Genomic DNA, 23,563 nt, shown 5'->3' with positions numbered 1-23,563 from the left:
GTGCGTGCGTGTGTGCGTGTGCGTGCGTGCGTGCGTGCGTGCGTGCGTGCGTGCGTGCGTGCGTGCGTGTGTGTGTGTGTGTGTGTGTGTGTGTGTGTGTGTGTGTGTGTGTGTGTGTGTGTGTGTGTGTGTGTGTGTGTGTTAGTTTCAGTGTGTCCTGAGTGCGAGAAGTTTTGCTCATGTGCCCCCCTTCCTGTCAGCCAGCATCGAACGTCTGCGACTCACACGTTCACGCCAACCCCTCAACCAACCTGATTTCTCACCAACACCACACGACACCACACGACATAACACGACACAACACCAGACACGGTTGGTAAGGGCCTGGCAAAGCATCCTGGGGTTCCCGTTGTCGTCTTCATCACATTCGTCACGTTCTTCCCCATCAGTGGCCTTGTCACCTTCCACGGTCGGTGACATCATATGCGAGTACGCGTACGTGCGCGTGCGCGTTTGTGTGTTTGTGTGTGTGCGTGCGTGCGCGTGCGTGCTTTCTTTGTTTACACATATGCATACGCATGTATCATCCATGCCCCTCACACCTCCGCGTCCTCACATCACCATCACCATCACGACCATCACGACCATCACGACCATCACGACCATCACGACCATCACCGCTGTGTCCAGTTGCGCTTGTGCGGAGTGCGGTGTCCACGAACGAATCGCTCAAGCTCCGCTTCGACAACGTGGAGAGCCCGTACCACCGCGGCCACCCCTTCAAGAACGCAGTCTGTACGTATCGCATACGCACATGGTTATGTGTACTGTCTCTGACTTGTGATGGTTCATGGTTGAGTGTGCAGTCCGTCCGCCCACCACCACCACCACCACCACCACCACCATCATCATCATCATCATCATCACCATCATCATCCTCCTCCTCCTCCTCCTCCTCCTCCTCATCACCACCACCACCACCACCACCACCACCACCATCATCATCCTCGTCCTCCTCCTCCTCATCATCATCATCATCATCATCATTCCCCCTCCTCTCCTCACTCCACAGATACGCTGTTTGGCCCGCTGCGCCCGCCACTGATGCGATGGCGCGAGCTTGCATCCCTGTACGACCTCATGGTGTGGGTGGAAAGAACAGGCGACGCGGAGAAATACGCCGGGCTGATTGCGTCATTGTCACGTCAGGATCCGTTGCCGGACTACAGGACCGCCTCGCCGGCACAGATGGCGACACAAAGCACCGATGGTGGTGGTGATGGCGGTGATGATGATGACAAGGGTGATAGTGGAGGTGATGGTGGTGATGAAAAAACCGCCAACAACGACACCAACAGCACCAACAACGACAGCAACAACAGCAACAACCACAGCCACGATGGTGCCAACAAAGCAGATACCACTGCAGACACGAATACAGCCGCTGCCACATCTGCCAGTCATAACGGTGTGCATGACAGCATCAGCACCGTGAGCCACGGCGCAAGCAGCGGCGGCGGCGATAAGGTCATCATGCCTGCACGCACGCACGTTGGGTCGTCACTGAGTCTGGTGAATCAAGCGAGCAGCAGCTGTGCGAACGACATGCACCGTGTTGGGCGCAGCAGCACCGAGAGCAGCGGTCGCAGCAGTCGCAACAGCCACGTCGATCGACAACACGGTGATGGTGGTGATGGTGGTGATGGTGGTGATGGTGGTGATGGTGGGCAGGGTGGTGGCACGAGGACCACGAATGGGCATCAGAGAGACAGCCCCAACGGGGTTGCGTCTGATGTCAGCCAAACACGTGGAATCCACCACTTTGTGAGCGTTGAGCGAAGCGGCAGCAAGACAGCTGTCGTGTGAGCGCCATGGTGGTGGTGGTGGTGACATTGGATGCATGCATGAGTGAAGCGGGAGATATGAGCGAGTAATTTGTGAGACGTTTGTATGTGTTTGAGCGTGAGATTGCGTGTACGTGCTGCAGGGATGTTTCATGTGCTGAATGCTTGTTGCCTCTCTCGCTTTTTTGTTTGCTTTTTTTTTTTTTTTTGCTTGCTTGTCTTGTAGTGGCTTTGTTGCCCTTTCCCAGGTTTGTCTGCTGTACATACATTGATTTCCTGTCACAGCGTTGTGTTCGTGAGTATACAAATAGCCAACTGCCACAGCCGAGGCTTTTCTCCACGCCCACCCACCCACCCACACCCACACCCACACACTCGAATTGCTTGCTTGTGGTGGACACTTTCTTTTATGGAATGGAGGACAGACAACGGGAGCATGGCGATGGTGGTGGTGGTGGTGGTTGATGATTGTTGTTGTTGATGATTGTTGTTGTTGATGATTGTTGTGGTTGATGATTGTTGATTGTTGTTGTGGTGGTAACGTTGCCGTTTTGGACGATGAACAATACAGCGATACATGCATACAAACTAACACGTGCATTGCCGGAGCAAAGAGAGACGGTGTGCATCTCGTGGTGGATGGCGTGGTTGACGAGCAATCGAAAGAGAACAAATGAGGAATCGACGCGGAAAGAGAGGCAGGCAAGTACACAAATGGTTGGAAGGTCGTATCAGAAAAGAGAGAGAGAGAGGGGGGGGCTTATGAAGGGTCAGACACTTGTGCCATTCCCCTCGGACCTCTTCTTCTCGGACCTCTTCTTCATCCTCCACACGCCAAATCCAACCCACAAGTGCCAAGCAACCAACTCCCTCGCCACCGGTCCATCTCGCGCTTTCTTCCTCTCGTGCCCACGCAGCCACGATCCCCGCTCACTCGGCGTCCTGCAGCACAATGCGAGCGGCGTTTCGGCCCGGCGCGCCCATGACACCGCCGCCAGGGTGGACGCCACTTCCGCAGATGTACAGCCCGTCGATGGGCGTGGTGCCGTCGCAGTACTCCGGGGTGGGGCGCAGGTAGAGGATCTGGTGCAGGGACATTGCCCCATGGAAGATGTTGCCCTTATGCAATCCAAACTCGCGCTCAATGTCGAGTGGGGAGAGGGCGTCGTATCCGATGACGGAGGAGCTGAAGTTGGGGGCGAATTCGTCCACAACACTGAACACGCGGCGAACAAACGACTCCTTGAACGACTCATCAGCCCACGTGCCAACCTGGCCGTGGTGCAATGTGGTGCAATGTGGTGCAATGTGGTGCAATGTGGTGTTGTGTGACGTAGTTGTGTATACAAGGTGAGCTGGCGCTGTGCTCACGGAACGAGTTGCATGTGTGCGTGTGTGCGTGTGCGTGGACGCAGTGATTTGTGCAACACGACTGTCCACCAAACATCACGCTATCACACCGGCTTCCATCACCCCTAACTGTCCACCGCGTCTCTGCCCACCTGTGGGTCCACGTCGTAAGGCGCGTACTGGACAAAGAGCTGCACCACGTGCTTGCCCTCTGGTGCAATGGTCTTGTCAATGGCAGATGGAATCGTCATCTCAATCACAGGTCGCGTGGCTGGCCGCCCAGTCTTCGCCTTTCGAGAGAGAGAGTGAGTGTGTGTGTGTGTGAGTTGTGGGGGAGAGGGAACGGTGGAGGAGCTAGTGTGGCGGCGTGTGTGGTTCAAGCTTGCAGCGAAAACAGGCAGTCAGGCAGGCAGACAAACACGCAGACACACACACAGACACACGCAGACACAGACACAGACACAGACACACAAACACAGACACACACAGACAGACACACAGGCAGACACAGACACAGATACATACAACCCCCCCCCCCAACAAACGCACACACCCCAGTCTGTCCCGACCCACCTCGGCCGCAGCGCGTTCGAGCTCGTGCATGGAGTTCTCAAAGTGGATTGTGCCGTGGTGGTGGGGCTCTGGGCCGGTGCCTTTGTTCGGCGCGCATACAAAGTCTGGCAGCTCGCTGACGGCACAGTTGATTTTGAACGCGCCGCACGAGTAATCAGTCGTCTGAATGCGTTTAAGAAAGTCCTCGCCAAGGAGAGACGCCTGGCGGTCCTTGGGCAACAGCTCCGTGTACGTGCGGTGTGGCGTGCAGTTGCTCAGGACAAAGTTGCTGCTGACCTCCATCTCTGTGCCATCGCCCAGCACAACGCGCACGCCCGTCACGCCACCGGCATCAATGCTCGCGTCATCACCACGTCGCCCTTTCTTCTTGCCGCCGTTGGTGTTGCTGCTCTCATCAATAAGAATCTCTTGCACGTCTGCGTTGACAATGATCTCAGCACCGGCCTGCTTTGCACTGGCGGCAATGGCGTTACTCAACGCCCCCATTCCGCCCTCAACATACGCCCACACGCCCTTGCGGCCTGTCGAGTGGTGGTGGTGGTGGTGGTGGCGGGGTGTGTGTGCATTGTGAGTTTTGGTTTGTTGTGGCAGTGGAGCGAGGTCAGTATTGTGCATGGGTGATCACGGGCACGTGGGCAGAAACAGAGGGAGGGGGAGAGCCGCATGGGAGACAGACAGACAGACGACAGACACACACGCACACACAGAGCACACGACTTGCCTGCGACCTCGCCCATGACGTGGTGGAGGAGGACGTATGCCGAGCCCGGGTCCGAGGGTGCAGCCATGGAACCGATGACAGCGTCGGTGGCGAGCGTCGTCTTGAGCATCTCGCTCTCGAACCAGCGGTCCAGGATCTGGGACGCGGGCGCGGTCAGTAGCTCGTAGAACTCTGCCTGCGCACAATAAGGTGGTGGTGGTGGTGGTGGTGGTGGTGGGAGTGAGGGTGATGCTGATCAGAGGGGAAGAGGAAGAAGAAGCAAGAAAACTGGGACAGCCAGACACGCGAACAGACAGACGGACACACACACACACACACACACACACACACACACACACACACACACACACACAACGCACACACACGCGCGCACAACACGAACAGGAAATATATTACTCACAAGCTCCTTCTTGTACTTGAAGATATGTGTGAGGAGGTCAAAGTGTTGGGAGGCGAGGCGGGCAAAGGCCATCAGGTTGCCACGTTGCTGTTGCGCGACCGAGACAGTGAGAGAGGTGATGATCGTTGTCGGTGTTGTTGAGCAGACGCATTGCAACGTTTTCAGAGCACAGAGTGGAGTGAGCAAGGAGCAATGAGGGACATTCATCCAGCAGGCACACAGACAAACAGACAGACAGACACACACACACACACACACACACCCAGACACACACACACACCCAGACACACACACAGACACACACCCAGACACACCCAGACACACACACACACACACACACACACACAGACACACGACTTGTACCAGCTCGTCGAAGGAGACGTTGGGGAGGGGGCGTTCGAGAAACGGTTGGATGAGGTCGCGGAAGCGGCCAATCTTGGCCTCGTACTTGGGGAAGGCATCGGCATCATGCTGCCACACACAGACAGACGCATAGATGTAGAGACACACAGCAGCAGCAGAGGACCAGGTGCAGACACACACAGACACACGTAGCATGTGAGTAATAGCCGCCGGTGAACATGACACAAAGCCCCCCGCGCGCGCGTGTGTGTGAGCACGGCGCAAACGCACCTTGCTGAACTGGGCGATGGACGCTGCTGTCTTTGTCTCATCGTCCCAGAACATGAGGTGCTGTCCCGGCGTCTTGGTCGGAGTGAAGGACGAGGGGTCCCGGGGCAGGAAGCGAAGGCCATGCTGGTGGTAGCAAGAGAGGAAGGCAGAGAGGAAAGCGTACGAGGTTGGAGAACAGGGGAGGAGATGGCATGTTGGTTGTTGCCGATGGCGACGTGAAAACAGGTCTCTCATGACACGCACAGACACAGACACAGACACAGACACAGACACACACACACACACAGACACAGACACAGACACAGACACAGACACAGACACACACACACACCTTGTGGAGGTCGAGCTCCTTGACGATGGAGGGGCGGATCAGGCCGGCGAGGTAGGATGCACGGGAGAACTTGAACCCTGGCACAATCTCCGAGGACACGGCAGCGCCACCGACTTGGTCGTTCTTCTCCAGAACAAGCACCTTGCCACCTGTGCGTGCACGTGTGAGTGTGTTGTTCAGTGTGCGCGTTCAGTGTGTATGTGTGTGTTCGGTCATGCCTATGTGTGTGATTGGGAGGAGTGCACTTCGCAGCAGGCAGCACGGCGGACCTTGGCGGGCGAGGTAAGCGGCAGCGACAAGGCCGTTGTGGCCGCCGCCGACGATGATGGCGTCGTACGCCCTGGACACGGGCCTCAGCGCACGCATCTTCACTGCAACCGACTCGCGCGAGGGGGCGGGGGAAGAAGAAGCAAGAAGCAAGGAAGCAGGCGCACGTGAAGGCACAACAACACGCAACAAGAAGAAGGAACAACAAGAAGGACAGCAAGGAGAAGAATGAATGAAAGGAGGAGAGGAGGAGGAAAAAGCAAAAACACAAGCAAGCAGGGCAGTGGAGATGGACACAGACGACAGGGTGACGGCGAGAGGGGGAAAGGAGGAGGAGGAGGAGGAAGTGGAAGTGGAGGGTGGTGAGCCGGCCTTGTTGGGTGTGGAGGCACCACAGGCTGAAGGGGACGTGGAGGTTGTTGGAGAGGGTGTTGGTAGCGGAGAGCAGGACGATAGCATGAGCAGCGCAGCAATAGGGCACGGCGACGCCGACGGTGGCAGTGGCAGTGGTGATGACGATGCACATGACACTTTCGATGTGATGTCCTTGCGTGCAAACAGATCCAGTGTCAGCAGCGAAGGCAAAGGCACCCTTCCAAGGTGCACGCGCGTGTGTGTACATGTGTGTGTGTGTGTGAGTGTGTTTGTGTGTGTACATGTGTGTGTGTGTGTGTGTGTGTGTGTGTGTGTGTGTGTGTGAGTGTGTGTGTGCGTGTGAGTGTCTGTGTGCGTGTGTGTACATGTGTGTGTACATGTGTGTGTGTGTATGTGTGTAAACATGTGTACACGTGCGTGTGAGTGCGTGTGTGCGTGGTTTGTCATGTCATGTCATTGAAGCCCGCCAACATCAGCGTCCATTCCTTCATCTGTTGACCCTGCAGGCGTCCAAGCGCTGCGCGGCTGGAAGCCGATCTGTCATCCCTGCGCACCGCACTTGCACGTGAGAGACAAACGTGCACTGCACCGGGTGTTCGTACATGCGTTCGGAGCACTGCGCTTGCGATTCCTGTGTGCGTGCTTGTGTCCTCGCTCACATGCGCTCCCGCCCCGCATTGCCTTGTTCAGAGACGGAGAGTGAGCGGTCCAGCTTGGAATCGGAGGTGGTGGTCTTGCGAAGACAGCTGGCCGAGGCCACCAGCGTCGCCGACTCAAAGGACGAGGAGTGGTGCGAAATATATGTGTGTGTGTGTGTGTGTGTGTGTGTGTGTGTGTGTGTGTGTGTGTGTGTGTGTGTGTGTGTGTGTGTGTGTGTGTGTGTGTGTGTGTGTGTGTGTGTGTGTGTGTGCGTCAGGGTCCGAGTCACTGTCGTTCTTCCTCTCTCGGTTCTTCTCTGCCTCCTTTCAGTGCATGCGTGTGTGTCTGCATGTCTCTCCTTGCCGATGTTCACTCCTGTCCGTCTGAACTCCATCTTCGCCACCGCCACCACGACTACCACCACTATCACCAACGCCATCCGTCCAGGTTCCAGCGTGTTGAGCAGCTGAATGACGTGATCATGCAGCTGCGACAAGAGGTGCGCACGGCCAAGCAGCAGCAGCAGCAGCAGCAGCGCAGCGGCTCCCGGCGGTGGCGGCGATCACGACAGCCACAACAACAACAACAACAACAACAACAGCAGCAAAATGATGGTGATGGGGAGATGGATATGGAGACGGCCCAGCGAGAGAGTGATCTCTTGCGTGCCGTCGTGCAGCCGATGGAACTCGAAATTGCCCGGCTGCGGCGCAAGCTGGAGGTGTTGTGTGTATGTGTGTATGTATGTGTTGCGTTGTGTGTATGCATGCGTTTGCGGTGTGTGTGTGTGCGTGCGTGTGTGTGTGCGTTTGTGGTGTGTGTGTGTGTGTGAGACTTTGTTTGTGTTATCCTGGTTGCGTTGTGTGTGCTTTTGCATGTGGCGTTGCGCGTGCGTGTGTGCCTGCCTGCATCTTGCTATCATACTCTTGTCGCTGTTCACACGTTCGCACACGCCACCTGCCGCAACGTAACGCGACAGGAGGCGAAGAAGGACAAACCCGATGACGAAGTCGCCAACATTGAGAAGCTTTACGTGCGGGAGAAGGTGTGTTGGTGCCGTGGTCGTGGTCGTGGTCGTGGCAGCGTAGTTTGCTGGGATGGTGTGCTGTGTGTGTGCGCTGCTGGATCAGTGCTTATGGTATCATCACAACTCGTTGCACTAATGCACATACACATGCACACACACACACACATGCACCACCCTCGCTCTGCCAGTCGAAGACGCATGACCTGCAGCAGCAGATTGGAGTGCTGGAGACGCAGCGGCGCATCCTCACAGACGATATGCAGGCCCTCAGGTTGGGATTAATTGGTGGATGGTGGTGTTGCGACAAGGGTGGTTTGTATCGAGTGTTCTCACTGACATTCGCACACACGCATGCGCATGCACGTACATGTACACATGTACACACATGTACACACATGTACACACAAACACACAAAAACACACGTGCACATGCACAACCACTGTGTGCAGGCTGGAGCTGAGCAAGAAGGAGGTTGCGTACACGGAGCTTGAAGTGACGTATCATCGGGCAAACGAAACGTTCATGGAGGTCCAGGGGTCGTACGACCGGCAGGTGGAGGACCTGCAGCGGCAGTTGCGAATGTGCGGCGGAAGCAGACGCCGGACGGGCACAACACGCAGTCGTGGCAGCCGCCGTGGTGGCAATGGTGGCGATGGTGGTACTGATGGTGATGGTGGTGATGTTGATAAGGGCGATGAAGAGAAGGGTCGTGGTGGTGATGGTGCCACTGGTCATGACGATGATGGTGGCGATGATGGCGACGAGGACGAGAACCAGGAGGAAGAAGGTACGTACCTGCTGTGTGTGTGTATGTGTGTGTGTTGAATGTGTGTGTGTGTGTGTGTGTTGAATGTGTGTGTGTGTGTGTTGAATGTGTGTGTGTGTGTTTAATGTGTGTGGCAGTGTGTGGACAATCATTCACTCACTACCACCACCTCCTCTTCCACCGTCACTGACTCACCCACTCACTCAACCATCACCATCACCACCATCGTCACTTCCCGACCACCAGATGAGCCGGAGGTGGTGCGTCTTCGCGAGCTGTTGGCGAAGGAGCAGAACAGGAGTGCAGTGCAGCTGTCGGCACTCGACCAGAACATGATCACCCTCCGCGAACACTTTGCAGCGCGATTCGAGTCAGTCGCAGCGAGAGCGACCTGTGGGCTCTGCGTGCATTGTTTGTTTGTTTGGTTGTTCTTGTGTGTGTGTGTGCGTGTGTGTGTGCTCTTGTGTGTTCTTGTGTGTGTGTGTGTGTGCGTATGTGCGTATGTGTGTGTTCTTTTCTTTTTTTTTTGGTGTGTGCGTGTGTGCGTGTACGCTCTCTTTCACACATCACATGTATGACTCACGGCTCCGCCTTCCGAACCCTCGCCCGACCTGCTGACCATCAGGGAGCAAGAGCGAGAGCTCGTGAGACAGCGGGACCAATATGAGGCCACAATCTCAACACAGCGCATGCAGGTGCGAGCGAGCATGCGTCAATTCGTGTGAACGTGCGTCTGCTTGTTGTGCACATCCATCTACATGTGTCGTGTCAACATGAAGCCATCGCCTGTTCACGTGCGCAATCCACGTTGGGCACATGCACACATCCATGTGACGACCGTTAGATCTCCAAGCTGGAGGCCCGCGTGCAGCAGCTGCTGCAGGTGTGAATGTGTTATTGTGGCAGCGATGTGCATTTGTGATGTTGGTAATGGCGCGAATGTGTGGCAATGGGTGTTGGTTGTGGATGGCACTGTGTTTTGAACAGGTTTGAAGTATGTCGTCTGCCACCCCAGCGATTGCTACGCTCACGCCCATATGTCTGCACTCGTGTGTTCGTGTGCGTGCGTGTGCGTGTGTGTGTGCGTGCGTGTATGTGTGTGTGTGTGTGCATGTGCACAGCGCACGTCACCTGAGGCGGAGCACGGCAGCCACACCGCGCTCTGCAGGAACTACGAAGCGCAGGTACAACGCCACGACGTTGACATCACCACCACCACCAAAACCACCACCTCCGCCACAAGTCCAACCTCACATGAACCGACCACCTCCCCTCACCACCACCACCACACCATCACCACCACCACCACCACCACCACCACGAATCACCAGCTTGTAGCGCGGCAGCTTGAGATTGACCGGTTGAAGGAGCGCCTTCGTCGCGCCAATGCGGACGCCGACGCCGTGTTGGCGGCGTCGCAGCAGGAGCACGCGCACGCGGCCCGCACATACGCCCGCACCCTCAAGGACTCCATGCACCACTACGTGCGTACGATGCTAGTGGTGCTGGTGTTGCTGCTGGTGGTGATGTCGGGCTGTAACTGGGGTTGAATGTTCTGTGCGGTACGATGCCGTGGTTTGTACTGCGTGAAAGGAAGGGAACATACAATCTGGTGCTCGTGGTCTCACTCAACTATGTTCGCCACGCTGCACCCACTCCTCTCTGCCTCACCTTTACTCTTCCTTAACTCCTCTCTGCCTCACTCTACCTCGACTTGCCTTCTCTCTGCATCACCCGTCCCATTTCCCCTTGCACACCCCACCAACCTTTGCTGTCCCTTGCGTTGTGTGCAGGAAGAGGAGTTGAACCGCCGCTACCGGCACCGCGTGGAGAAGCTCGAGATTGAAGTCCACGAAGGTGCAGCTGATGCCGTAACTGTCGTTGCTCTGCTTTGGCCGCTTCCACATCAAACGCAGCACTTTCACACGCTGGCTGTTGCCTTGCTCTCCTTGCTTCCATTGCTGCCATTGCTCCCATTGCTCCCTTCCTTGCTCACTTTTCCACCCACCCATCCTTTCAATCCTTTATTCTTTCTTCCATGCAACACCACCACCACCACCACCACCACCACCACCACCACCATGCATCCTGCGGAGTGCAGCTGTGACGTCGTGGCCGTTTGTGCTGTCGACAATTGAGGAATCGCAGCAGGCGACACAGGAGCAGATTTCACAGTTCCAGCACATGGTCCGTGAATGGTGATGGTGATGATGATGATGGTGGTGGTGATGGTGATGATGGTGGTGATGGTGGTGATGGTGATGGAGCTTTTACTTTGTATGCGATGATGATGTCGTGGGTGTGTGTCGGGGTTTGATCTCACACCCTCCGTTTCCCCTGACATCTCACACCGCACCCCCCTCTGCGTCCCAAACATCCAATGCATGACCAATACAACCCACCTGCCCACCTGCCAGCTCCAGCAGGCTGTGGATGCCAAGGCGAGGGAGGCGACCCGCCTTCGGGCAACCATCGACGAAATCGCAGAGGTCTGCAGTGTTGCGTGTGCGTATGTGTGTTGTAGCTTGCGTGCATGTGTTTCGTGGATGCATTGTGTCTGCATTGTGTCTGCATTGTGTGTGAATGTGTGAATGTGTGTGTGTATGTATGTATATATGTACCTGTGCCTGGTGTTTGCACGCTCATCAATACAACGGTGCATGCCACCGGTGTGTGCAGGAGCTTGCGTCAAAGACGAGGGAGGCGGAGATGCTGAGCACGACGCTCTTGGAGCGAGACGTCACCATCGAACACCTACAGCACGACAACCAGCAACTGCAGGACACCGTTGCTGACCTCGACGTGCGTTTGCACATTGATGGCCGTGGTGTTCGTTCTGATTGTTGCGCATGTGTGGGTGTGTGGGTGTGTGGGTGTGTGGGTGTGTGGGTGTGTGGGTGTGTGGGTGTGTGGGTGTGTGGGTGTGTGGTTGCGTGTGCATTTATGTGGATGTGTGCGTGTGCATTCATATGTGTATGTGCGTGGGTGCATGTGAGCGTCTTTGTTTGGCTCATGCTTCCCCCATCTGTCTGTCCTGCATCTTCTCCCACTCTTTCTTGCTTCGCTGCTGCAGGTGAAGCTGACAGCGCACGAGGAGGCGATGAAGGAGTTGAATGCCCGCTGTGAATCGACCGCACACAGCATAGACCAGCTCACGATGTAAGGCGCCCTGGCGTGCTGTGTGGGGTGTGTGTGTGTGGCTGACTGCATGGCATCACACTCAGTCGTGTGCTGACTGCATTGGATTGCTTCTATTGTTGGATCACCCATGTTGTGTGGTCGCTTTCGTCGCGTGCTGACAATTTCAACCGTACCGTACCGCCTGTTGTTGCTGGTTTGGTTTGCAGTGAAAAGCAAAAGGTGGAAGCTGAGCTCGCCAACTTGAAGAAAGGTGAGGTGTAGTGGCTGGATCAGGGTGCAGTGCTGTTGTGCAATGGCGTTGTCGTGTTGTGTGATGATGAGGTTGGTGCCAACCCCAGTTCTCACACACACACACACACACACCCACACACACACACACCCACCCACACACACACACACACACACACACACACCCACACCCACACCCACACCCACCCACGCACACATAACACAGGCAAGAGTGGTAAGAGGTGACGAATTCTATTGAAAACCTTGAAATAAATTTCTACAATCGCATTTTCGCGCGCCAAAACGAACGAACGAAACCCCCATACACACACACACATCCACACACATCACATCACACACCCCATACACACACACACACACATCCACACACATCACACACAAACACACACACATCACACACACACACATCCACCCTATCACCCACCCCAGCCAGCGATGGGAATTCATGACCTGTCCAAGGTGATTGGCGACAACGCCAGTCATGCTGTGAAGGAGACGGAGATGAAGAACCTCTTTGGTGAGTGGTAACATCAAAGGTGCACGCGTGATAAGGAAAGACACTTGTACGCTGTCATCACTTGCACTGCCCATCATCATCATCATCTCAACACAGCCGCACTCGCGCCCGCGCTCATCGTCTCTTTCTCTCCCTCTCTCTTTTCCTCCCGCTTGCGTCGTCGTGTAGGCCGCAAGGTGGCCATTGATGCGTCCATGAGCATCTACCAGTTCCTGATTGCGGTGCGATCGGAAGGCAGCAACCTCACCAACGCAGAGGGCGAGACCACCAGCCACCTCTCCGGCATCTTCTACCGCACCATCCGCATGGTCAACAACGGTGTCAAGCCCGTGTACGTTTGCTGTGTGTGTGCGTATGTGTTTACGGTTTCATAAGAGTGCTTAACACACACTTGGGTTGCGATGTGTATTGTTTGCTGGTTCGCTGCGGGTCTGTGCTGTGCATGTGTGTGTGTGTTGCGCGTGTTCGCGCGTGTACACGTTGTACCTAAACAGCAAGCGTGCGTGTTCTTGTGCTGGTGTTGGTTTGACGACAGGTATGTGTTTGATGGCAAGCCACCGACGCTGAAGAGTGGCGAGCTTGCGAAGCGGACGGAGCGCAGGAAGGAGGCCCAGTCCAAGCTGGAGGCCGCCACGGAGGAAGGTCTGTCAACGACCCGGCTGTCACGCATGTGCGTGCGTGCGTGTGCTGCTACCTGCCATTACACTTGCGCTTACAACTCTTGTTGTGTGTTTTGTGCATCTCTCTCTGTGTGAACAGGCGTGCAGGCGGATATGGAGAAGTTTACGCGTCGACTGGTGAAGGTCACACCCGAGCACAACCGGCAGTGCCAAGAGCTCCTGGACCTCATGGGCATCCCATACATCGTGGTATGTGCACGCAGACACGCGCGCATGTGTGTGTCGTGTGTGTCGTGTGTGTGTGTGCGTTGTATCGAAAGAAGAATTGATCGTTATCATTTGGTCCCATGCATGACAGACGCACATATGAGCTCATTTTCACACGCACACGCACACAACACACACACACACACGCACACAACACACACACACACACACACGCACACAACACACACACACACACACACACACACACACACACACACACACACACACACACACACACACACGACCAGGCGCCGTGTGAGGCAGAGGCGCAGTGTGCCGAGCTGGTCAAGGCGGGAAAAGTGTTTGCGACGGCCACAGAGGATATGGATGCGTTGACGTTTGGCACGAGTGTGCTGCTGCGTCACATGACGTTCAGCGAAGCGCGCAAGATGCCGATTCAGCAGTTTGAGCTGAAGAAGGTGCTGGAGGGCCTCGACCTCTCCCAGGACGAGGTGCGCACGTGCTGTTTGCGGTGTCGTGTGGTGTGGTGTTGTGTGTTTGAGTGCTAGGCGTGTGTGTGTGTATGTCTATGACGTGCGTGCGTGCGTGCGTGCGTGTGTTTTGTTTGAATGTTTGGGTGAGGATGTGGTTCGCACTTAAGTCAACTTGTTCTCCGTATCCCCCCCCCCCATCTCACCTTCTGTTCGCACTCTCGCACACCATGAACCCACCCAACCCAACCCCCCCCCCACACACACGTGCAGTTTATCGACCTGTGCATCCTGCTTGGCTGCGACTACTGCGACAAGATTGGAGGAATTGGACGCGTGCGCGCGTACTCACTCATCAAGGAGCACCATTCCATCGAGGCGATACTGGAGGCGATCAAGAAGGAGAAGAAGAAGTACACAGTGCCGGACGACTGGAAGTTTGCAGAGGCACGCGAGCTGTTCAAGAACCCAGAAGTCGCGCCGGCAAAGGACATCGACGTGCGTTGTGTGTTTTTTTTTTGGGGGGGGGGAGGCCGTTGCTTTGTGTGTGTGTGTGTGTGTGTGTGTGCTTATATGTGTGTGTGTGTGTGTGTGTGTGTGTGTGTGTGTGTGTGTGCTTGTGTGAACGGGGCGTACCAGCACTCTACCACTGCCCCCATCACTCACCATCACTCACCATCACTCACCATCACCTGCGCAGCTCAAGTGGAACATCCCGGATGTTGACAAACTCGTTGATTTCATGTGCAACAAACACGGCTTCGAGTGAGTCAAGAGACGGTAGCTGCGTGGTGTCGTGTGCGTGTATGTGTGCGTGTGTGTGCGTGTGTGTGCGTGTGTGTGCGTGTGTGTGTTTGCGTTGTTGTTGTGTGTGTCTCACTCACACGTGCATGCAATGCAAATCACCTGACTTGTTCCTGACGCTTCCACCCCTCAACCCTCACTCCCTCCATACACTCCCACCCCTTCCATACTCCCCTCAAACCCCCCCCCCCCAAACCCCACCAGGGAGGGCCGCATTCGCCGCGGTGCAGAGAAGCTCGTCAAGGCGCGATCGGTGTGTTGCCGGCTCAGCGACCAGGGGTGGTGGTGGTGATGATGTAATTGTCGTCGTGGTGTCGTGTTATTGTTGTCGTGTTTATTGTTGTTGTGTTGTTATGCTGCGTGTCAAGTCAACACTTGCTGTGAGCTATGCCACTTTCCGCTGTCATGCATATGAGCACGTTGACGCTCTGCTCAACACCTCATCATTACCACCATCACCGTGCCACCACCATCAGACGTCAACGCAGGGTCGTCTTGACTCGTTCTTCAAAGTACTCCCGGGCGGGGCTCCAAAGAAGCGCAAGGTGAATGCCTTGCCTGCATGCACGCTTGCTTGCTTGTTGCCTGCATGCACGCTTGCTTGCCTTGCACGCACGCTGCCTGCATGCACGCTTGCTTGCCTTGCACGCACGCTGACCCGCAACGTTGACACCTTCTCCACTCCACGCACACCATACACACACGCGCGCGGGCGGGCAGAGCTCGGAGAACAAGGCTGGGGCGAAGAAGGGCAAAGGAGGAAAAGTGAAGGGAAAGGGAAGGAAGTGATGCGCCAATGGGACCAATGTCACCCGTTGTGTTGGCACCTCGCTGACTGTACTGTTGTTTTCATCGCGCCACATACATGCACCTTCCGTCATCATAAGTAAACCCCACAGCCATCAAACGCACTCACACACACACACACACATGCACAGGCACACACACACACACGCACAGGCACACACACGAAAGTAGTTTGTGTGGTTTCGCTATCTTTGGGGAAGGAGGTTTATTTACTGTCAGCTTGGGGAAGAAGCGATGACACACTCAGGAGAAGCTACCAATGTGCATTGAGCCTCACTGAGCAACAGCGGTCAGGATGCATTCAAGAGATAGAAGACAGAAGACGAGGAGAGGAGAGGAGAGGAGAGGGGCTCAGGGTGCGTCACCGTAACAACGACACACGCGGACCTCACTCACGCAGCTCGCTCGCAGATCAGGATGGGAGAATGAAAACAGACAATCACAAACACACAAACACAATCAAACACACTCACACTGCAGACGACACATGGCACACAACCAGACAAATCACAAACGGCGTCATATCAATAGCCACCCAAAGACGATGAATTGCATTGCGGCAGGGCGTGAGGTACATCGCTCATTGATTCCCAACCCGCGTCATTGACATAAAGCAAAAAGAGGGGACGTCACCTCACAGTGAGTGAGGAGAGCTTAAGAAGCACAGAGGGGAAAGAACAAAGAAACGCGCCTAGCACACTGGGAAAGAAGAAGAGAGAGGCGTCAGCGCCATCAGCGTTGGAGCTGTTGATGTGTGTGTTGGTTGGTTGAGTATGTGTGGGAGAGGCCTATGGCTGGGGTTGGCTGGTTGGTTGGGGTTGGCGTGGACTTGTTCTTATTGCTTCTTGTCGTTGTCATCGTGGACGCCAGACCATGTGCCGATGACGAGGGCGGCGACGGCGAGGCCTTGGAAGCCGACGCGGGCGCGCTGCAGGTATTGTGAGAGCTGCTGCCGGCCGGTCCTGTAAGCCCAGAAACCGCCAATCAGGGAGAGACCGGCACCGGCGATGGCGGCGGGCACAAGGGGGTTCTCTGTGATGAACTTGGAGTACTTCCTCTTGGGGGACTGGATCTCGTGCTGGTGGCCGAACAGAGCCATGTAGGGGTCCTCAGCCTGCTGCTGCTGCTGCTGCTGCTGGGTGTGCTGCTGCTGTTGCTCGCTCATGTTGTCGCTGTGTGTGTGTGTGTGTGAAGAAGAGGGAAGGAAAGGTCAGGGGTGAGACGGTAGCGTCGGGGCTTTGAGCTTGCTTGCTTTGCTTTGCTTGTCGATGATCTTGATCTTGATCGAGTGAGTGTAAATGAAGTGATGATCGTGTGTGCGCTCGCAAACAATTGTGGCCAATCATGGGCGCTTGCTCCCGAACGTATCGCCAACCAACCAACCAACCAACCAACCACCCGAACGAACGAAGCAATATGTCGAGCAGCCATCACGACTTACGTAGTGGTCGAGGAGGGAGCCATGTTGTGTTGCTTGTGCTGGCGGTGCTGGTGGGTGCTGGCAGCTGCTGCGCGTGGGGTTGGATGGCGTGTTGGATTGCTTGATGCAAGTCGAGGCAAGTGGGAAACTGCCTGCAACGTGAGAGAGTTGTGATGATAACGAAAGAAGCCATTGCCACTGACGCAAACACACACAAAAGCAAGCCGGTGAGAACGAAAGGCAAAATTTGCCTTGAATCGCTCGCATCAAAAGCAAAATTTCCTTTCGCATTCCGAGCAAACGCACGCGACACGACAAAAGCAAGAGAGACAGCGATGATGATGGCAGCGGCGGTGATGAGGCAAGTGGCACGGCGGTGGTGCTGGTCGGTGGGAGCAGCAGCACGAGCAGCACCAACAGTCACGGCGCAGCAGGCGAAGCAGGGTGCCAAGCGAGCAGTGAGCATCACCACCACCACCACCACAACAACAACAACAGGTGTGGCTGCGGCTTCGACGGTGGGTCAAATGCGTGTGTTCGATGCACGCCATGTCAGGGCACACCAACAGCAGCTGGGTGCGCAAATGCGTTGCATGCACGTGGCAGCCGCTGCCTTGGCGCGTGGCGCAGCTGCGCCTTCGGCAGAGCCTGCAACATCCACAGCAAATGCAACAACAGCAAAGCCCAAAATCACCACCTACGACGTGAGTGTGTGCATGTGGTGTGTGCCCGTGTGAGTCGCTGTGTGTGTGTTTGTGTGTCTGTGTGAGTGTGAGTGTGAGTGTGAGTGTGTTTGTGTGCCTGTGTTTGTGTGCCTGTGTTTGTGTGCGTGCCTGTGTGTGTCTGTGTGTGCGCAGGTATTCGCATTGTGCATTGCGTGACGTGTGCCATGCCATACACGCCAATGCTCACGCTTGCACTGGTGGTGGTGATGGCCTATCATTGCCGCATGTGTCGTACTTCTGCTTTGCATGACAAATGCAGATTCGCACGCACAGTGAATCTGGCCTCTTCCACTCTGTTACAATCAAGGTACAACTGCAAAAAACAACCAGAGGGCGAAACTGACCCAAGGGTGTGATGGTGTGCCTTCTCTCTTGCTTGTTGTTGTTGTTCAGACAGTGCAAACGAACCCGCTCACGCTTGTTGCCCATGGGTGGGTTGTGTTGTCAGGGTGAATCATGGAACTACGCAAACCTGGACAGCTTCTTTGGCTTTATTGAACGCGCCGCAGACGAGCTCAACATCCAGCGCGGCGGCACGTACGTTTCACACCCATGCATGCGCGAATGTGTGCGTGAGTGTGTGTGCGTGCGTGAGTGTGTGTGCGTGCGTGAGTGTGTGTGTGTGTGTGTGACGTGTGTGTCTGTGTGTGTGTGTGGGGGGGGGGTTATGTGCACTCGCGTCTCCTTTGCCGTGATCCCCCATTCTTCCCTGTGTCCTTCCCATCGTTCTCCCTTCTCACGCAGCAATTACCCTTCGCTCTCTTCAGGGTGAAGCTGCCAACGCACCGCAAGGAATACACTGTGCTCAGTTCCCCACATGTGTACAAGCAGCACCGATCACAGGTGCGCCTGTGTGCATGTGTCTACTTGTTGGGATTGTTGCTGTTTTGCATGTTAGACTTGTTGCAGGTGTAGATTTGTTTGCGTGCGTGCATGTGCTGTTTTGCATTGACGCTGCTCACATATATGCGGCTTTCATCCACCGACAGTACGTCCTGAAAACCCACAAGCGATGCATTAAGGTGCGTGGGTGTGTTTGCGTGTGCGTGTGCGTGCGTGTGTGTGTGCTTGAGTGTGTGTGTGTGTGTGTGTGTGCGTGGGTGAATGAATGTGTGCGTACATTTGTGCACCAATCCATTATCCTATCTCCATTGACACACACACACACACATGCCCCGCGACCACCTCACCCACCACCACCACCACGACACCAGATCAAGAATGTGACGGAGGAGACAGCTGCGTCGTTTGTCGAGTACATTATGACCAACGCGCCGCCCGGTGTTGCATCACGCGTCATCATGGTGCGAACCTCTTTTGTCTGTGTGTTTGTGTGATGTCTGTCTGTCTGTCTGTCTGTCTGTCTGTCTGTCTGTCTGTCTCTCTCTCTCCTCTGCAACCTCCACCCCAATCCGCATGTCACATACAATCACCATCACCACCACCTCACTCATCCATGCGCGTGTTGCGTTCGTTTGTGTGTGTGCAGAGGGCAGCAGCGTCGATGCCACGGGCCGCAACCACGACCAACACCAGGACCAGGGCAGCACGAGCACAGTGACGGCCACCGCCATCACGGCTGTTGTGACCGAGGTGGCTGCACTGGCTGCTACTGGCTGCTGACATTCAACCACGCTTACCCCCGTGTCTCATTCGCAGACACACACACACACACTCACACACACACACACACACATCAGCAACCGTGTTTGCATGCATGCCCCAGGTGCTTCACGCCCTCTGTGTCTTTCTCTCTTCGCTCACACCAGCTGCATATTTGGTTTGTCTGGTTTGTTTGGTTGTTTGTAGCGTGCTGTTTGCTTGTCTATGGCAATGAAACGTGAACATAAGCACAGCTTGTTTCCATGCGAGTGAACGCATGGAGAGAGAGAGAAGGAGTCAGTTATGATAGGGCATGCGCAGCTTGCACGTGAGCAGCAACGTCGTGCTGAATGAATACGACACAGACAGACATGACACAGACACACACAGACACACAAGCACACAAACACACAAACACACACAAACACACACAGACAGACACACACAAACACAGACACAAACACAGACACACAGACACACAGACACACAGACACACACACACACAAACACAGACACAAACACACGCAACGCCCCCCCTCCCCTGGATGGCTACAGCGGGCGGTGCGCACGTGTGCGAGCGGATGGACAAAACGACATGATGACGGTCTGCGGCGGGCGCAATCGCAGTCGTCGCTTACGCAGCGCTGGGTTCTGCCACACCTTGGCCAGCCCATCAGTGACAGTCCAAAGGGCGAGCGGGTGGCGGGAGGTGGCAGCATGGTTTGTTGCGCCAATGGTGTACCTGTTTGGTGGAAGTTGTGGGTTGGAGGGTTGGAGGGTTGGAGGGTTGTGGGGTGGGAAGGGGCAAAGGGGGGGGGCAGGGGATGTGACGCAAAGGAGTTGGGAGAGGTCGGTCGAGGGATGGTGACGTGCGTGAGTGCGTTGATGGGTGAGGTGTGCGTTCGCAAAGAGTACATGCACGCATGCACGTGTTGAGTGATGATGACCGTCATAGTCAACACGAAGACGACACCACGTGATGCCAAAACCTCGATCACGCGCACATATGCCTCCAGAGCACCCATCTGTTCACTTCAAAGTGTGACACTCAGTCCATCCCCTGCTCTCTTCATCACCACGCTCATTCCGCATCAGCCATTCCGCGGCCCCCACGCACCCCTGCGAGACAAAGTAGAGGCCGATGGTGCCTGGTCGCTGGCGTGCAAGAACGCCTTCAAACTCCCGCAGCAGCTGTACACCGACCTTCCGCTTGGACGACTTGCACTGCAGGTGTTGGTAAGTGTGTGTGCGTGTGTGTGCGTGTGTGTGCGTGTGTGTTGGTATGTGTGTGTGTGTTGGCATGTGCGTGCGTGCGCGCGCGTGTGTGTGTGCAGGCAGGCGTGAGCCGAAGAGTGAGAGCCTTGGGCTGCGCCACATGGCTGCACGCATGTGTGTATATGTGCGTGTTCATAAATGCTTCTGGTGTTACCTGAGCAACAAAGTCGAGGATGGTGTTTGCTTGGTCCACAACTGCTTGTTGTTGTTGCTGATGTCGCGCCTGGTCCCGCATCATCGACGCCTGAAGAGCATGGCGTGGTTGAAGCAGCGCAGCGTGAATTCCAACAAGAGCGACACGATTGGGCTTGTGCAGAGCTACCACGCACGCAAAAGGAGCCGCAATCACGCAAGAAACAAGCCTTTCACACACACGCACATAACCGTGGAGGCCCTTCTCACCGGAAACGATCCTGAAATGTCGATGCCACCATCCGATCTACCGCCTACCAGTGAGATGCTTGCACCCATTTCTTCCAGCATGTCACCACACAGCTGCTCAAAGAGTGTGCCTTGTGTCACATATTCACGCGCAACCCCGTCGTCGGCCTCGACTTCGCCGCCATCCTCACCCGCGCCATCGCCGTGATCGAATGCCTCGTCGCTACTGCTGCTGCTGCTGCTGCTGCTGCTGCTCCCAGAGACATCAGCTGCAAAGCTGCTTTCCGGCGATGAAGACTGACACCTCACTTGCCTGTAATGTGTTCTCAATCCACACCCGCATCTCGGTTGCCGGTGCGCGCATCCGCACCTTGCAACAGTCCGCCTTAACTGACACGCGCTCATTGGGATGTCAGCGAAGCCGCGCACTGCAATCTGTGGAATGACCGACAACGACGACAATGACGCTGCGCTCCTTACAGCTCCTCCTGTTGCCACCGACGCTGTTGCTGACGCTGCTGACGCTGCTGGCGTGCATCGTGTCATGCGCACCCCAGCAGCGACCGTGGTGTTGGTGGTGTGGTGCGCCAACCACCACCGCCATGAACACGCCAACGCAGCCATCGTCCGAATTGCCGAATATTTACACAAAACATTCACAAATCGTCACAACTTTGCGCGCTTCCACACAACACAAACAACACTTGCACACTGCTCTTTGCTGCCTGCCTCCGCCGCTCTCTGTCCCTCTCTGTGTCTTCTCTGTCTCGCGTTCCTCCACACCCCATTCAAAAGGATGGATGATTTTGAGCAGACGGTGTTTGTGTCGCTGGCGCTGGCTGCGCCCTTGCTTGTGGCCATTCGCCGGTGGTTGAACCCGAAGCGGGAGTCGCGCCTCCGTCCCGCCGTGGAGGAGATCTGGTTGTTCCCTATCAAGTCCTGCGCCGGCCTTAAAGTGAAGCAGGCTGCCATCGACCAGTACGGCCTGCAACACGTGAGAAAGAGCCATATGTCTCGTGATGTGTGCGTTGCGCGCGCGCGCGCGCGTGTGTGTGTGTGTTTGTTTGTTTGTGGGTGTGTTTGGGGTTTGCGTTGCGTGCGTGTTTGTGTTAGTTTGTTTGTTTGTGCGTGTGTGTTGGTCTTCTGTTTTCTTCTCGTTGGCTGCTTTGTTTGCTTGGATTTCTTCATCAAAGCGCAACAGAGACAACCAACCCCTCGCCCACTGACTGAACTCTCCCTCCGCCTTCGCCTGATCCACTGCAAATCTTACACCCAGGACCGCCGGTTTATGGTTGTGTCAAAGGACAAGAAGCGGTTCCAGAGCCAGCGCGCTCTTCCCATCATGGTACACACGGGCGCGCTTGAAACGTGCCCTGCCGTGTCGCGGATGATGTGCTTGGTTTCCGCCAAACTTACCCGTGTGTTTAACTCTGGGTGTGCACCCTTTTCTCACATTTCCCGTCTCCGCCCTGTAGGCCAACATCCACGTCGGCTTTGTTGGCGATGACTTGGTTGCCGTGCATGAAGGCATGCCTCCACTCTACCTCGCCACCTGTGCAGACGTTCGACGCAACGCCATCGGAGGTTAATTGTGTGTCTGTTTGTGCGTGGCTGTTTGTGCGTGGCTGTTTGTGTGTGTATGTGTGTGTGTGTGTGTGTGTGTGTGTGTCTGTATGTGTGTGTGTGTCTGTGTGTGTGCTGCCATAATTGTGTGTATGTGTGGGAGCTTTGCAGCCTCCCTTGTCGCCCCCTCACCCTCAAGTCCCTCACCACTACTACGTCCAAATTCGCCATCGGCCTTTGCCTACAGACGTGCAAGTCAAGTGCGACCCCTCCACAGTCGTCGGCAAACCGACCGGCAGCAGCAGCAGCAGCAGCAGCACTGTTGACGTCACCATCTGGGATGACACAATCGCCGCTCAGACTGTGTCTGACGAGCAGTCAGTTGCCGCTTGCTGTGGGGCATACGCGGGGCGTGTGTGTAGATGTTTGTGTGTGTGTGTGTGTGTGTGTGTGTGTGTGTGTGTGTGCATGGGTGTTTGCGTGTGTGTGTGTGTGTGTGTGTGTGTGTGTGTGTGTGTGTGTGTGTGTGTGTGTGTGTGTGTGTGTGTGTGCATGGGTGTTTGCGTGTGTGTGTGTTTGCGTGTGCTCATGTGTGCTCACGTGTGCTCACATGTGTCGCATCCACGTGTATGTCACATGCGCCTCTGTTTGCTGCTTCCCTCTTGTGCCCACGACACTGCTTCGCGTGCCCTTTCTCACCACACCACCACCGGCCATATCATCACCACCACTTGCGCGTCCACTGCCCAGTGACCGCTGGTTCAGTCAGGCGCTGGGCAAAGATGTGCAGCTTGTGCGCACGCTCCCGCCAAACCAGCACCACCGCCTCGTCAACAACAAGTGGGTTGTGTTTGCGTGTTTGCGATGCATTGGTTGTAGTGCCTGTTGTGTCGT

At 55.7% G+C, this 23,563-nt stretch overlaps 8 protein-coding genes across 8 annotated transcripts in view; 5 read left to right on the top strand and 3 right to left on the bottom strand.

Annotated features, from left to right (window-relative positions):
* The window catches only part of PTSG_06471 (uncharacterized protein), a gene marked incomplete at its 3' end in the record, with an annotated part of 3,677 nt that extends 2,211 nt beyond the window's left edge, over positions 1-1,466 (top strand). Inside the window, exons 7-10 of the mRNA XM_004991794.1 lie at positions 308-409; positions 631-735; positions 1,013-1,083; positions 1,422-1,466. Coding sequence (XP_004991851.1) covers positions 308-409; positions 631-735; positions 1,013-1,083; positions 1,422-1,466 — 323 coding nt within the window. The remainder of the gene's footprint in view (positions 1-307; positions 410-630; positions 736-1,012; positions 1,084-1,421) is intronic.
* An 801-nt stretch (positions 1,467-2,267) lies between these two features.
* PTSG_06470 (FAD dependent oxidoreductase) lies at positions 2,268-6,306 on the bottom strand. The gene is made up of 9 exons (XM_004991793.1): positions 6,062-6,306; positions 5,793-5,941; positions 5,462-5,584; positions 5,192-5,299; positions 4,829-4,915; positions 4,429-4,603; positions 3,708-4,228; positions 3,287-3,424; positions 2,268-3,056 (listed from the first exon to the last, which is right to left on the bottom strand). The coding sequence occupies exons 1-9, from the start codon at positions 6,156-6,158 to the stop codon at positions 2,715-2,717; spliced, it is 1,740 nt and encodes a 579-aa protein (XP_004991850.1). The 5' UTR covers positions 6,159-6,306; the 3' UTR covers positions 2,268-2,714.
* Positions 6,307-6,348: 42 nt separating this feature from the next.
* Positions 6,349-12,524, top strand: PTSG_06469 (uncharacterized protein; the record flags this gene model as incomplete). The annotated part of the gene is made up of 19 exons (XM_004991792.1): positions 6,349-6,659; positions 6,941-6,999; positions 7,125-7,224; positions 7,521-7,794; positions 8,053-8,118; positions 8,289-8,371; positions 8,551-8,888; positions 9,114-9,237; positions 9,493-9,562; positions 9,712-9,750; positions 9,989-10,051; positions 10,199-10,351; positions 10,661-10,724; positions 10,969-11,054; positions 11,285-11,356; positions 11,547-11,669; positions 11,941-12,026; positions 12,215-12,258; positions 12,463-12,524. The coding sequence occupies 19 exons, from the start codon at positions 6,349-6,351 to the stop codon at positions 12,480-12,482; spliced, it is 2,175 nt and encodes a 724-aa protein (XP_004991849.1). The 3' UTR covers positions 12,483-12,524.
* A 37-nt stretch (positions 12,525-12,561) lies between these two features.
* On the top strand, positions 12,562-15,798 carry PTSG_06468 (flap endonuclease-1). The gene is made up of 10 exons (XM_004991791.1): positions 12,562-12,774; positions 12,943-13,105; positions 13,310-13,416; positions 13,534-13,643; positions 13,910-14,113; positions 14,366-14,590; positions 14,793-14,857; positions 15,101-15,149; positions 15,373-15,441; positions 15,617-15,798. The coding sequence occupies exons 1-10, from the start codon at positions 12,693-12,695 to the stop codon at positions 15,683-15,685; spliced, it is 1,143 nt and encodes a 380-aa protein (XP_004991848.1). The 5' UTR covers positions 12,562-12,692; the 3' UTR covers positions 15,686-15,798.
* A 95-nt stretch (positions 15,799-15,893) lies between these two features.
* PTSG_06467 (uncharacterized protein) lies at positions 15,894-17,245 on the bottom strand. The gene has a single exon (XM_004991790.1). The coding sequence runs from the start codon at positions 16,866-16,868 to the stop codon at positions 16,539-16,541; it is 330 nt and encodes a 109-aa protein (XP_004991847.1). The 5' UTR covers positions 16,869-17,245; the 3' UTR covers positions 15,894-16,538.
* Positions 17,246-17,476: 231 nt separating this feature from the next.
* On the top strand, positions 17,477-19,708 carry PTSG_06466 (uncharacterized protein). The gene is made up of 7 exons (XM_004991789.1): positions 17,477-17,827; positions 18,108-18,155; positions 18,297-18,385; positions 18,616-18,691; positions 18,838-18,870; positions 19,063-19,152; positions 19,338-19,708. The coding sequence occupies exons 1-7, from the start codon at positions 17,480-17,482 to the stop codon at positions 19,407-19,409; spliced, it is 756 nt and encodes a 251-aa protein (XP_004991846.1). The 5' UTR covers positions 17,477-17,479; the 3' UTR covers positions 19,410-19,708.
* Positions 19,709-19,915: 207 nt separating this feature from the next.
* Positions 19,916-21,638, bottom strand: PTSG_06465 (uncharacterized protein). The gene is made up of 4 exons (XM_004991788.1): positions 21,128-21,638; positions 20,880-20,969; positions 20,568-20,674; positions 19,916-20,192 (listed from the first exon to the last, which is right to left on the bottom strand). The coding sequence occupies exons 1-4, from the start codon at positions 21,509-21,511 to the stop codon at positions 20,000-20,002; spliced, it is 774 nt and encodes a 257-aa protein (XP_004991845.1). The 5' UTR covers positions 21,512-21,638; the 3' UTR covers positions 19,916-19,999.
* A 190-nt stretch (positions 21,639-21,828) lies between these two features.
* Positions 21,829-23,563, top strand: part of PTSG_06464 (uncharacterized protein) — a gene marked incomplete at its 3' end in the record, with an annotated part of 2,949 nt that continues 1,214 nt past the window's right edge. The window contains exons 1-5 of the mRNA XM_004991787.1: positions 21,829-22,100; positions 22,383-22,451; positions 22,582-22,690; positions 22,917-23,046; positions 23,420-23,509. Coding sequence (XP_004991844.1) covers positions 21,903-22,100; positions 22,383-22,451; positions 22,582-22,690; positions 22,917-23,046; positions 23,420-23,509 — 596 coding nt within the window. The 5' untranslated portion in view covers positions 21,829-21,902. The remainder of the gene's footprint in view (positions 22,101-22,382; positions 22,452-22,581; positions 22,691-22,916; positions 23,047-23,419; positions 23,510-23,563) is intronic.

This window comes from Salpingoeca rosetta (assembly GCF_000188695.1).
Source record: "Salpingoeca rosetta unplaced genomic scaffold supercont1.18, whole genome shotgun sequence".
In the NCBI taxonomy this organism is placed as follows: domain Eukaryota; class Choanoflagellata; order Craspedida; family Salpingoecidae; genus Salpingoeca; species Salpingoeca rosetta.
This window is presented reverse-complemented; position numbering and strand designations above follow the sequence as displayed.